Source organism: Dendrobates tinctorius, unplaced genomic scaffold, assembly GCF_039654945.1.
Source record: "Dendrobates tinctorius isolate UK_male_01 unplaced genomic scaffold, ASM3965494v1 ptg000398l, whole genome shotgun sequence".
Classification (NCBI taxonomy): Eukaryota; Metazoa; Chordata; class Amphibia; order Anura; family Dendrobatidae; genus Dendrobates; species Dendrobates tinctorius.
In genome coordinates, this window is record NW_027362064.1 from 210,877 (window position 1) to 225,326 (window position 14,450).

Consider the following 14,450-nt stretch of genomic DNA (forward strand, 5'->3'; position numbering starts at 1 on the left):
GGCTTTGCTCCATGCACTTCGTACACACGCGGCTTCGCTTCATTCCGTAAACACACGACTCAGCTCCATACACTTTGTATACACAGGGCTCCGCACCGTACACCTCGTACACACGCGGCTTTGCACACACGCGGCTCCGCTCCATACACCTCGCGCACACACAAGGCCCTGCTCCATACACCTCGTACACACACGGCTCCGCTCCATACATTTCGTACACACACGGCTCCGCTCCGTACACCTCGTACACACGCGGCTCCACTCCGTACACCTCGTACACACGCGGCTCCGCTCCATACACCTCGTACACATGCGGCTCCGCTCCATACACCACGTACACACGTGCTCCGATCCGTACACCTTGTACACACGTGGCTCCGCTCCGTACACCTCGTACACACACGCTCCGCTCCATACACCTCGTACACACGTGGCTCCGCTCCGTACACCTCGTACACACGCGGCTCCGCTCCGTACACCTCATACACACACGGCTCCGCTCCGTACACCTCGTCCTCGTACACACATGCTCCGCTCCGTACACCTCGTACACACATGCTCCGCTCCGTACACCTCGTACACACGCGGCTCCGCTCTGTACACCTTGTACACACGCGGCTCCGCTCCGTACACCTTGTACACACGCGGCTCCGCTCCGTACACCTCGTACACACGCGGCTCCGCTCCGTACACCTCGTACACACGCGGCTCTGCTCCGTACGCTCGTACACACACAGCTACATCCACCCTGTAAACCCCTCCTGACCCCACACATACTTCCCTCATTCAGCACGATGACAACCTGCACAGCAGAGTCCTGCATACATCAAGGGCTCACTGTGCGCACAGGACCTGTGATGAGGTCACAGGAGGGGAGGAGTCAGGGGTCATATGATCATGGGCATCCGACTGAGACCCCTGATCATGTGACCCCTGACTCCTCCCTTCCTGTGACCTCATCACAGGTCCTGTGCGCACAGAGCAGGCATTTATAAGTGAGGGGCTGCAGTGGCCGTTGGTCTGTCTGGGAGTGCGAGGATGGGGTCGGTACATGGGGGGGCCATGGCGCTATGGTGGCAGATTATAATGGGGCAATTTACCCAGGGCTGGTGGGCCCCCCACACCACTGGGCCCTGGGGTACCGCCCAGATTGACCTCATTATAATCCGCCACTGTCTGCAGTCCCTGCCCAGCTGCCCAATGTCTCAAATTTACCGGTATCTGCATCCTCCAGATGAATAAAATTATGGAACAGAGAGCTGTTAACGAAATCATTCTCCATTAGGGTTGTGTGGGGATATCATTCTTCATGGGGACTGTGTGGTAGGGTGTTTCATTTTGTATGGTAAAAATTAAAATGTCAAATTTTTGCAGACTTTGCTTACGCCCCGAGTCTCACTAATGTAAAACGTATATATGCCAAATTTCAAGACGATCGAACAATATTTAGAGGTTGCACACTTTTATCAGTTTAATAAAAATATGCAAAAAAACAGATTTTCAATGTTAAGTATTTTATATTAGAAATTCAAACAATTAAAAACTTAGAATAATAGTGACAATAAACAGTAACATTGATAGGCAGTATCATACATATTAAATGATTTACACTAATGTGCTGTGAAAGATGCAACTCCTTCTTTTGTTCGCTTGGTGACGGCTTTTCTATGATACTCGACAACTTTTAACAAGAACTCTTTCTGTTGTTCATCTCTGATTGAATTATTAAACTTCTTTATCAGAGCAATGCCCCTTTCTGCAATGTCATTCACCACCTTAAGGGTATGTGCTCACGCTGCGGTTTGGGGTGCAGATTTGGCGGCGCGGATTTTGTAAAATCCGCAGGTAAATCTGCAGGTCAAAAGACCTGCGGTTTTACCTGCGGATTTCTCTGCGGTTCTGCCCTGCGGTTTTTCATCTCCTCAATGGAGGAGATGGCAAACTGCAGCGGAATCCGCAGAAAGAACTGACATGTTTTTTCCATAGGCTGTAAAGGTACTGTACACCGCAGCAAAAACAGCTGCGGTTCCGCAGCGGCCAAATCCGCAGCTTGTGCACACACCCTAAGAGCATTGACGGAGCTTCTTAGTGTATCACTGCAATATTCTTCTACATCGTGGATGCCAAACAATTCAAAGAATGTCTTTGTTTTACTTGTAACAAAATCGCTGAGGTCTTTTCCTTCAAAAACTAGGTTTTTACCTTCCAACCGTTTCAGTTCCTTTTTTTTTGCAGGTTTCATTCTTAAATTTTCAAACATCTTATCCTTCTCAGCCTGACCGATACGTTCATCCAAAAATGCCAATCCTATGTTAGTTTCTGAAAAATACCAAATTTGTCTCTTAGCCACTGTGAGGGCACTTTCTCTGACATCTTTATCTGGATAATATTGTAAAAGCTGTAGCATCTCCAAATCATTCTTTGGAGCCCATCGACTTACAACTGCCTCTTGCCAAAAGCAGACATATATTATTAGACAGACAAAACGTGCTACTTTTCTTATTCTTTTCAATTCGGTATTAGAAATATGCAATTGTTTAGTGAATAGTACAATTTTGAGTACATATATGTCCTTTGCCATCCACCTTGCTTCAGTCAGAGTCCCTGGAACCCTAAATTTGAAATTGTTTTCATCCCAACTTCCAAGATATAGAAGTGATAGTTGTAATAGCTCTTTGTAATCTTCTCTTGGATGACTGCCATCTTTCAATACAAAAAATGGTGGGGGGAACAAGAGGCGCAATAGTGCCCTATCACTAGTGACACTTGAAATATGAGCGGTATAATACAGTTCCACTCACCTATTCCAGTTGTGTAACCCACAACTGGCTTGAGAGCATATCACAGAATCAGCTGCTGCAGGACCTCCACCAACCACTCGCACGTGGAAAAACCTTCAGAAAGTTGTGGGAAGCAGGGTGTGTTGCAGTCCGCGCTGCCGAGATTAACAAATCACCTGGGATGCAAGATGTTGTAGCAGTGTACTCCTTTATTTCCTCCTACGCGTTTCGGCGCCCTTCCTGGCACCTTCCTCAGGGATATCCCTGAGGAAGGTGCCAGGAAGGGCGCCGAAACGCGTAGGAGGAAATAAAGGAGTACACTACTACAACATCTTGCATCCCAGGTGATTTGTTAATCTCGGCAGCGCGGACTGCAACACACCCTGCTTGCCATCTTTCAAGACATTGTTGAGGTAGTCCACCATTTTCACACGTTGTTCTTCTAGAAAACCTTGAATGGGATTTTCTTCATCTAACATCGTGGAATAGGACTTCTTATCAACTGAATTCCACTGATTTTGGAACTTTTGGAAAATCTGGATGTCAGGACCACTTGATGGTATGTTACAACAGTTACCAAACACTCCTTTCAAGATTAATTTGTGGGTGTGGTGGCGGCAAGCCAACCACAACAATGGTCGTCCAAATTCAGTTTCAATTTTGATACATGCTCCTTGGATCATTCCTGTGTTAGATGCAGTTGTATTGAAAGATATACCAATGATACGGTCACGCAGCGCGAATCGGTCCACCTCCTTAATAACATCTTCAGCCATTAGCTCACCAGTACCTTTGTGGGCAACAGGTACACCAAGCAAATGCTCAAAATCTTTTCCAGTTACAAGAACAGCAACTCTATCTTCTAGAGTTTTGACACTCCCACAGGCAACCGAGGGTAACAATTTACTATCCCAATGTAAGACTAAATGAGGAGGATTTTCAAACAGTGACTTTTCTATGTTCTCAGCCATTTGTCTTTTGTTAATCGCCCGAGCTAGGAAGTAGATGGAGATATGGAAATGCATGAAACATCGTGACCAAGGCTTTTTGCAGTTGCAATAAATGAAGTACTTGCTTGTCGAATGGAGAGTTATTCTCGATCCCATGTAGCCTTGAGTGTGTGATCAAGAGGTTTTAATCTACGACCTGCACAAGATTTTTTCACTAGTGGTGCAGAAAATTCGTCCTCTTCGTGAATTGATGATGATGGTGATGGAGATGAGACTGAGTGTTCCACTATAACTGTGTTGTTCATTTTGGCAATTTCTTTATAATGTTTCAGCTTGTATGCCTCCTTTTTTTTCTGTATTTATTTTCTTCTTTTTAATTTGTGAGGCAAGAACCTTATCTACACCACTCATTGATGAACTCATACGATCCTCTCTTTTTGACATAAGGAATGCTTTATCGTCTTCTAGTACGCTATTCATGGACATCACATTTTGCCTGGCAAGTAGCTCAACAAGATCACCTTCCAAATCTGCCGCTTCATATTTGCTTTGGCAGTGTTTCTTGATTTCTCTTTACCCAGATGTTGATATTCCTTGCATAACTTCTGTATACAAGTTTGGATATTCTCCTCTGTCATGACAGGGATACTTGCTTTCTTCCACAATTCCTGTAGTTTAATACTTGTGGATTTAGCAGCACACGAGAGTGTTTCTTTCATTTCCTTGTGATGGTAAATAAAAACTAAAAGCACTTGTTCCTTGGAAGGGAGTTGAGCTCCCAAAAATTCACAACCAGGCACCTTTACAAGTAACCAAATTCCCTTTCTAGTACTCATTTTAAGTTTAACTACCTGCAAAACATAATCAAAACACAGCATACACATTAGTGTGATGTCGATGGTACATTTTCATGAATTTCAGTTCTTTCAGATAAAAGTGAACAAAGTGTGCAACCCCTAAATATTAATCGATTTCGCAAAATTTTTTTACATGGATCTTTTAGATGACTTAGACCAAGGATTCAAAGTCATATGAAAATCATAACTTTGGAAAAATGAAACACCCTACTGTGTGGGGACATAATTTGTAAGGGGTCTCTGTGGGGGCATAATAATATGTAAGGAGGCTGTGGGGAAAAATTGTTTTTCATGAGGGCTGTAAGGGGACAACATTATGAAAGTGGGCTGTAAGGGGACAACATTATGAAATGTGGGCTGTGTGAAGACATTATTCTGTATGGGGCTGTGGGAGGACATCATTCTACATGGGGCTGTGTGGGGGATGTCATTGTGCATCGGAGCCGTGTGGAGGACATCACTCTGAGCGGGGCGCTGTGTGAGAACATAATAATGTATTTGGGGACTGTATGGGAACATTATTCTGAGTGCAAGGTTGTGTGAGGACATAATACTGTGTAATGAAGCTTTGTGAGGATGTCATACTGCTTGAGGGCTTTTGTGGGGACATTATTCTACATAATTGGCTTTCTGGGGACATTTTACTGTGTGTGGTGTTTCAGGTTGACATTATACTGTGTGGGGGGTTTTGAGGGGACATTATATTGTGTTGGAAGCTGTTGATCAAAGTACATGGGATGAATACCAGGAGCAGTATGATTTGGTTTGTTGCTACTGATAAGAATACAGGTTACAATGAGCCCTAATTTAGCTCAATATTAAGTGATACATATTAATATAAAACGATAATAATGAGCAGAATTAAGTTTGACTGGTTGGTTCAGCCCTCCACAGAAGTCACAGTATCTCATGTGGCCTCTTGGAAAAAATAATTTCCCAACCCATCTTCTTCACTTACAGAGGTTATCCCACAAAGAAATATCACATTTTCAATCACATCAATGCATTCCTTGATTCTGATTTTCACCACTTTTAGCCTCTTTCCCAAATCTCTGAAGCTTCGGTCTTTTCACTTCATGTCAACTGGCACCAGCTTGTGTTACATGACTAGAATGCAGCAGCATTTCACAGGAATGCATTGCAGTCAGTTCTTGCTATTCCCATCCTCCTGTTTCCATAGCCTTGATCTCATTCTTCCTCCCCAAACCTATATAAAGATAAATACAGCCCAATACAGGAACCATAGATAATAATCTGCCATACATGCTGACAGACACCAAGTGAGGAAGCGGAAAGCAGAAAATCAAAAAAGAAGGACACTCCAAAGACTGAATCCTTGAACCAAAAAAGAAAAAGTGGAGCCCACATCCAAAATTACTAAAAAGGTATAAATTTATTACATGAAAATTTGAAATGATCAAGCAAAAGTACAACAATAGTAGTGATTAAATGTTCAGCAGGAAAATCAGGTAGAAAAACGGAGTGTCAACCAGAAATTACCTCATCCATCATATAATAAAGTGCATAGTGCATTATAATCATGTTAGTAGGGAAGAACACCAGGTATAGGGTGGAGGGTAAGACAAATGCAGAAAAACTACATGCCTAGAGCAAAGTACCCTGCACATATAAAGCCATCCCATACCCTTGGTTCCTTACCCATCATGTCGCTTGTCTGGATCCACACCGTGCAGCCCCAACCCACATTTCGAGTTGGCTTCATCGAAACGTGCTTCTCTTATTACTACATAGTGTTGACCCCCTCACTATCAGATCACTCCACCGCATGAACCACTGAAATGGTGTGTCCACCATAACATTGCTACCACAGGCGACACAGCATGGAGTCACTACCCCAGATTAAAATGTAATGTGCATGCAAAGTCCGCTCTCAAATTTTTAAACATGTATATTCCAAATACTCTTCTGTTGGCATGTCTTGTTGAATTTTGAATAATACTTTATGTGGGATAACCTCTTTAATAGAATTGAGTATTCTACCATAGAGTAAGATCAAAATAACAATAATAATCTTTCTCCAAGTTACGTACATTATTTATTTTTCTACAGGTGTTTGGATATTCGGAAATTATAACTCCAAAGTCACAACTCTGAGGTTTAAGAATGCAAAATGTGCAAGTGAAGAAGATTATGAATTCTCAGAATTTTCTTTTGACTATCCAACTACTAGATCTGATTCAGGGGAAGAGTCTGAAGAGCTAAGACTCACTGATGAAGACATGGACTATAATGAGCATTTGGCTAATATGTTTCACATTCGGTCACTTAGAAAAAATAATGGAGCAACAGATGAAGGGGTAAACCTTACTGCTTTAGCCATAGAGCATATGTTTGAAAGTAATGATGAAAATGCAAACATTTCTGTTAACCAAACAAATGGAAATAATGATTATTCACCGTTGGATGAAGAGGAGTTTGTAAAGAACGATACAAGTTGGAATATCTCAAAAGACGATACTATACTTAAAAGTAACGAACATGAAGGCTTTAATGGAACAAATGAGTTACAGAATGTCATTCTTGATCGGTGGGATACGTTGAACCAAACAGAACAGTTGCATGATTTGATTCCAAGAAATAGGACCGGCTTGGAAAGTGAATCAGACAGTAGTCTAGCAAGTTACGATGATGGTAATTCCACGCTATACCTTGAGGAATCATCTATAGAAGGAGATAGAAAAGTGGAACAGGATTATACATCCAGTAATGGATCATTCATAACAATGTCCGGAAATCCGACCAAAAGACATGCAGAGAATGATAATGGAGACTCCAGTAGTGAAAATATCATTGAAAATGATGAAGTACACAATTTTTTTACTGACACTCAGGGTCTTCAATCTGGAGATAGCCTTATGTCTAATGATGATGTTTTTTCATTGGAGAGACCTGAAAACATCACAGAGTTACCAAAATTTGTTAATGTCACAAGTAAGGTATCGCACTTGGAACAAAATGATGACAAAACTCGGGTAACATCAATTTTGGGCAGTAAAGCAGATGATCCTGGTGATGGAGGGAAGCAGGTACCAACTTCAGCATCGCCATCGATTGTGCCCAGCAATCTCCAGAACGTCACAGATCTTCAAACTATGCATGAGAGTGCTCATGTCCAAACTCAAGTAACCACATCAAGTCCATCTAAAAACAGCATAGATGATTTTTATGATGCAGAACTTGCAGAAATGTTTGGGTACGTGAGGGTTTTTCTTCACATGTTATACATTACTGTAGAAGAATATGACATTGTATGAACCTAGAAATCAGTTTAGTGTTAGAAGCTTGCATCACATTTAGAATTTAACCAGGACCAAGAAAATAACAAAAAAGAGACCATTGGGTCTTAGGTGTATTTATAAAGCATGCTGTGGTTAAACTTTGAGTTAAAGGGAACCTGTCAGCAGGATTGTGCACAGTAACCTACAGACAGTGTCAGGTCAGCGCCGTTATACTGATTACAATGATACCTTGGTTGGTGAAATCCGTCTTGTACTTCTTGTCTTTATTTTCAGTTTTGAGTTAATGATATGCTCGTGCTCCGGGGCGGCCTATGGAGTGGACTTCATGTGGTGCTCTCATTAGGTATTCATATGTATAGCATCTGACAGGTCACTAATCCCTAAGTAACGTGCACCCTATTTTACATACTGCATAGAATATTGTGTGGAAAAAAAAAAATAACATTCATGACGCAGTAGCATGATATAATGGATAATATGCATATATTCATTTATGATTTAGTCATACAGTGTTGTGGGAAGAAAAAAATGATCTTCATCAAAATGGCGCCGGCGACCGTGCCTGTGCATGAGTATCTATCGCGTTCTGATAGATATTACTGTGCAGGCACCATTTTACAAAGAAAAAAAATTTGGCTCCATCAAAATGCACAGCAGCATCTATTGGAATGTGATAGTGCTACTGAGCCAGTGCCGCTGCTGGTGCCATTTTGATGGAGCTAATTTTCTTTTCTCTAGCAATGTGACGTCATCGGCAATGTTCCGATAGATGCAACTGCACAGGTGCCGCCGGAGCCATCTTGATGGTGCCACATTTTTTTTTCCTCTAGCAAAATGGTATGTATCAGAACACTGCCTGCCAGAGCCATTTTGATGAAGATCATTTTTTTTCTCCCCACATTACGATATGACTAAATCATAAATGAATTTCTTTATGTTATCCAATGTATCATGCTACATCGCAGGCGCATGAATGATGAATGTTAATTTTTTTCCACACAATATTCAGTATGTAAAATAGGGGGCAGGTCAGCGAGGGCTCAGTGACCTGTCATAAGCCCATAGAGATGAATACCTAAGCAGAGCACCACATGAAGACTCCTCCACAAGCCGCCCCGGAGCACGAGCATATCATTAACTCAAAGCTGAAAATAAAGATTAAACAACTGTAAGGAGGAAGACCGGGCTGCGGGTACCTGTGGAATGCTGGGTCCGGAACTGCCAAGGCTGCGTGCAGTGTTACAGGGGGTAAAGAATAGGGAACTGGACGGGACCCATGACCTGGTGGGAGAGGGCATGGTGAGCCGGGGAAAGGGAGAGGTTGAAGCGCGGTAAGATGGAGAAGGTTCCCGCCTTAGGAAGGAGCAGGCTGGAGCGTAGTGCGCTCTTCAAAGAGAGGGAATGTGCTAAGCTGAGACCCGGGAGAGGCTTAGTAAGGAATCTCGTAGAATAATAAGCTCACGGAGCGTCGGGCGCCCAGCTAAGCAGCGTGGTGCTTTTGCATCGGGGAGCGAGTGTCCGGTGCCGGTTCGTGAGTTGTGTTCTCCACCATTGTTGGGCGCACAGCAGAGTGCGCATCGGATAGAGACTTGTACAGCATTCCCCAATTTGACTTTACAGATTAAAGGACTAGGGGCTCAATGGGCAAAACTGGTGACAGCCCGCTGCCGCCAGAAGTGAGTTTGCGTGTTGGGCGGAATAGGCCTGAAGACACAGTATCAGCCATCGCCAGAACTTCATCACTCTTCAGACTGCATGTGACTAAGGACCAGTGAACTCATGATAAGTGGAGCTTAATAACAAGACTGTTGTGTTATACAGCAATCCTACTGTTAATCCCCTGTTACCTCCTTGTTAACGCCCTGCGAGGAGTTCTATTGCTATAAATTAAACCGCACTTTAGTTAATTCTTGCTTTGCATTCCCTGCGTTACTGCATCCTCATACCTGCTTACACAACAACCACAAGAAGGATTTCATCAACCCAGGTATCATTGTAATCAGTGTAACGGCGCCAACCTGACACTGTCTGTAGGTTACTGTGAACAGTCTTGCTGACAGACAGCTTCACTTTGCTTTTCCATAACTTAATGATTGGTCAATATCAGATCTGTGAGGTCCATCACTCTTACTGATCTGTCAGCAGCTGGAACTAAGAGATCGATGGAACAGAACACTGCAGTGTGCATGGGAGATAAACTGCAGCATTTGGCAATGACCAGTAAGCAGTATACAGGGCTACTCTGTTCCTCTCCATAGCCCTTGACTCCAGCTGCTGACAGGGCAGTTTACAGCTAATCGGCGGAGATGTAAGACCCCCACTGTTCTCATATTGGTGGCCAACCTTATGGATAATTAAATAATTGTTAAATCCTGGACAACCCCTTAAAAAAATGACAAAGGCACTCTATTCCCACACCACTGTTATCTATACATAATTTTGTATAAAATGTTTGTTTTTATTCTATAATAGAGCATATTAAAACTAAAAGAGGACTCGTCACCAGCGCAAAAGTGGCTAGTTTTTATTATTATTTTATTCCTGCAGCCCCCCTAAATAATCTGTGTTGTTTTCTTTTTTGCTTTTTTATTTTTCAAATCTGCCGTTTAGTTTCAGAGATTTATGGGGCTTTTATATTTAGCTCTAACTTTTATAGTTTTTACAAAGGGAGTTAAAAAAAAACTATATTCAGGAGAGCAGCACAAATAACATATGAGCAAAATGTGGCTACTTTTGACCCAGTGACAGATCCTCATTTAAACCTAGAGAAACAGACCTCTCATAACATTTATTTTTGAGGTGCCTATACAAATATGGTAACGTGTGGTGTTACAACACTAGAAGTATGCGAGGTAGTATGCAGCACCATTCAGAACCGGAATCAGGTCACTGAACTGAATTATTATTCCCATTGAGCTTCTATGTCCAAGTTATATTCTAATTTCCCCTACCCAGTATTTTCACTGTGATAATAAAGAGAGGGACTTGGAGAGACCTGTCGATCCCTTCTAGCAGCTCTGGGAAAAGGCAGCCAGGGAAGAGCTGGATTACTCTCATCTCTGGCTATGGTCCCGCGCTGGATTTTTAAAGTATATATTTTTTAAAAAAGAACATAGAAAACTATACCTGGAGCTCCCTCCAGCCATTGTTGTTACAGCCAGATGCTGGCTATGTAGCACGGATGGGATTTACCTCAAATGAAGTGGGCTCAGCTCCTGAGACTGTACCATATACCCCATAGCAACATCTGACTAAAGTGTACATTCCAGATTGTTAAGGGGTTAAAGGGTTGGATGTGACTATAAGGATGGCATTAGAGAAACAGCTTTCTTTTACTTTTGAAAAAGTAATTATCATTCTTTTTTTCCCATGGAACATATATTGGCCTATAAGTCTCCATACATAAGGAAGTCTTGTGACACAAGGAGAAAGTAGACAACCATAAAAGTCCTATAAACACTACCCTGCTTTACACTAACAAAGGGCAAGGCCCCCCAAATTTTTGTCTCTAGGTAAAGGTCTTTTCCTTTTTGAGGATGTGGCAATACTTGGCAAAGAGTCTGATAATGGTTACCTCCACCTATTTGGTCCTGAAAGTTCACTATCACCATCACTAATGCTACTTACCTTTCTCTTCCTCAGTGCTCACATATTTGGAGATATCATCAAAAATGTATTTCTCCAGGAACAAAGTGATGAAACAGACGCTAAAGAGAATGAAAATGTAATGCCTAATGAAACTGTAGCCGATAATATCAAAGAACTTAAACATACATCTCTCCCAACTACAAGTAACGTGACAGTAGAAGCCAGCAATAATAATGGGAAAAAAAAAGTATATTACAAAAGGATGAATACATTTCAGACTTATAACAGTATAAATGAGACCACTGTCATGTATCTGAAAAGAAAAAAGAAAATGAAAGGAAAAAGAACTACTGGGAACAACGGCCAAACAAACGTACGTGGCTTTAAGATAAATGAGACCTCGTATGATGAATACATGGCACAAAATAATTCTGTGCACAACGATTTAGCTAATAGGACATTTAGTCCTGGAGGGTTTAGTCCAAGAGGGCATAATCCCAAAAGTTTACAACCCAGAGGAAACAATCCTCATGAACGCAAATCTGAAATTGTAATTGGAGTATCCAGAAAGTTTGAAGGTGATTATGCAGAGTATGATCATGATGTTAGCGTCTTCATCGATGAAGGGAAAACCAAACCGCCATATCTTATATATGAAGAGCCGTATACAATAGAGACGGAGGATGATGTAAACCGCTACACGAATCCAGATAGAATAGTGGAAAATTTCATGCGAACCTCAAAAGGAATGAAAAGAAATTACTATATTGCGGTTGAGGAAGTGCAGTGGGACTACACAGGAGGCTCAAGAAGGTACGGTACATATGTTTATATTGTTCTTTCTCAGTTACAATAGTTCCGCACTGTGCCTATTGTAGAGACCATGAAAATTACCCATAAATACAGTTGTCCACAACAATGGAATCACATGACGGATTAAAAAACAAAAAACAAAAAAGAGAATACTTAGGGGAGCAGTGGGTACAAAATAATAATACAACTGCACATTCTTGAACTAATAGGTCGTCTTAAAACGTCAAAGATCAAAGAATTGAACAGATGTTTGTTTTCCCACAGAAATCAGGTAAATGAGAAACCTTTTATTGAAACAGGACAGAACATATACAAAAAAGTTGTATTTCGACAATATCTCGACGGCACTTTTACAAAACGAGATGTAGAGGGTGAATATGAAGAACATCTTGGCATACTTGGACCTGTGATTAGAGCTGAAGTTGAGGATGTTATCCAAGTAAGAATTCAATTCCATATTTACGTAAAAAAAAGTTAGAATATTAGTAGATCAGTCCGATGATCTTTAGTAAATTGTCTATTATCTGCCTGTTACCTTCAGTATAACATTAGAATTATCATGATACATTTTGTGTTGGGTCCATAGGTGACTTTTAAAAATCTAGCTTCACGGCCGTACTCCCTTCATGCGCATGGGGTATCTTATGAAAAGTCATCAGAGGGCTACAGGTATGATGATGAAACTCCGGAGTGGCTAAAGAAAGACGAAGCTGTGCATCCTCAGGAATCCTATGTCTATGTGTGGTATGCTACAAAGCAATCAGGACCTGAGCCAGATGGTTCTGCATGCAAGACATGGGCCTATCACTCAGGACTTAACCCGGTAAGGAATTTACCTGTACATGATTATCAACTAATATATGTACAGTATGCATACAAGAGGAGGAAGCGGAATGACTGAATCCAACGAGTTATTTAATTATAAAAGTATGAAAATTTATTATAATAAATATATATAAAGAAGCAAACAGTGGCCGTGATATAATTACACATAGAATATGACGCCAAAAAGCCAGGAGAGGAGATACATAGGAGTCATGAAAAACACCATCATACTGAGTTATAACCGCCCTTGTGGGGTACAAGTTAAATGCTACTGCCTATATAGAATTCTATCATGACCATAGTCATGCAAAAGTGATGGGAAGCTCCCACGGCGGGTATCGCATAATAGAGAGGAAACACAGCGGTAAGAGTTCAGCGGTACAACGTTATGCCATAATGGCACCATCAGGTGAGCGTTCGCATTTAAGGATTTTTCTGCCATTATGGCATAACGTTGTACCGCTGAACTCTTACCGCTGTGTACCCCACAAGGGCGGTTATAACTCAGTATGATGGTGTTTTTCATGACTCCTATGTATCTCCTCTCCTGGCTTTTTGCCGTCATATTCTATGTGTAATTATATCACGGCCACTGTTTGCTTCTTTATATATATTTATTATAATAAATTTTCATACTTTTATAATTAAATAACTCGTTGGATTCAGTCATTCCGCTTCCTCCTCTTGTATGCATATGTTCATGGAGTGGAACCATTGATTATGGCAGACCATACACTTAGGTCACTGCCATTTGTCTTTTGTAAGGTATTGGGCTATTTGGTTTTACTATATGTACAGTATATAGAGTTTTCTTTATTGAAAACAGCTTGTGGACAATGCTCACATTTGACCACTGCTGACAAATGGCACTGTTGGCTTGCAACCTAGGTATCGCGGCATAACAAAATTACTCCATTTTTGAGAACTGAGAGGATTTAAATCCTAATTGTTAAGGACTTTAACAAGTAAATTGTAAAATTGCTTGTTTTTACTACATTTTAATTTTTACGATATCAGAACATGCGAATAAGCCTTTAAGAGCAACCTCTTAATATTGACTGTGGTCTATATGTTAATAACAAACCGTTAGTTGCCAAAGAGAAAAGTTGCAAATGAAAAGTAGGTGTGTAAGTAGGTTGCGGGATGCAGTGACAGGCAGGAGACAGAACAAGGGATAACTGGATTTTAATCAACAGTGGTATACTCCACTCAGGGAGGTAAATGGGTAAACGGGGAATAAACCAGTTCAATGGTGAAATTGTGGGTAGGGTTAAAGAACAGTGAAGACAGTAGGGACAGTTCTTGTGGAGTTAACTACCCTATCCGCTGATCCTCAGGCCGTGGGTGTTGTGAAGCAGTGATGGGGCCAACAACGAC

General features: G+C 41.6%; 1 protein-coding gene across 1 annotated transcript in view; it reads left to right on the forward strand.

Annotated features, from left to right (window-relative positions):
- F5 (coagulation factor V) overlaps positions 1–14,450 on the forward strand; it is a 114,619-nt gene that overhangs the window by 80,754 nt on the left and 19,415 nt on the right. Inside the window, exons 13-16 of the mRNA XM_073563806.1 lie at positions 6,658–7,801; positions 11,490–12,248; positions 12,513–12,687; positions 12,835–13,071. Of these exons, the coding sequence (XP_073419907.1) occupies positions 6,658–7,801; positions 11,490–12,248; positions 12,513–12,687; positions 12,835–13,071 (2,315 nt within the window). The remainder of the gene's footprint in view (positions 1–6,657; positions 7,802–11,489; positions 12,249–12,512; positions 12,688–12,834; positions 13,072–14,450) is intronic.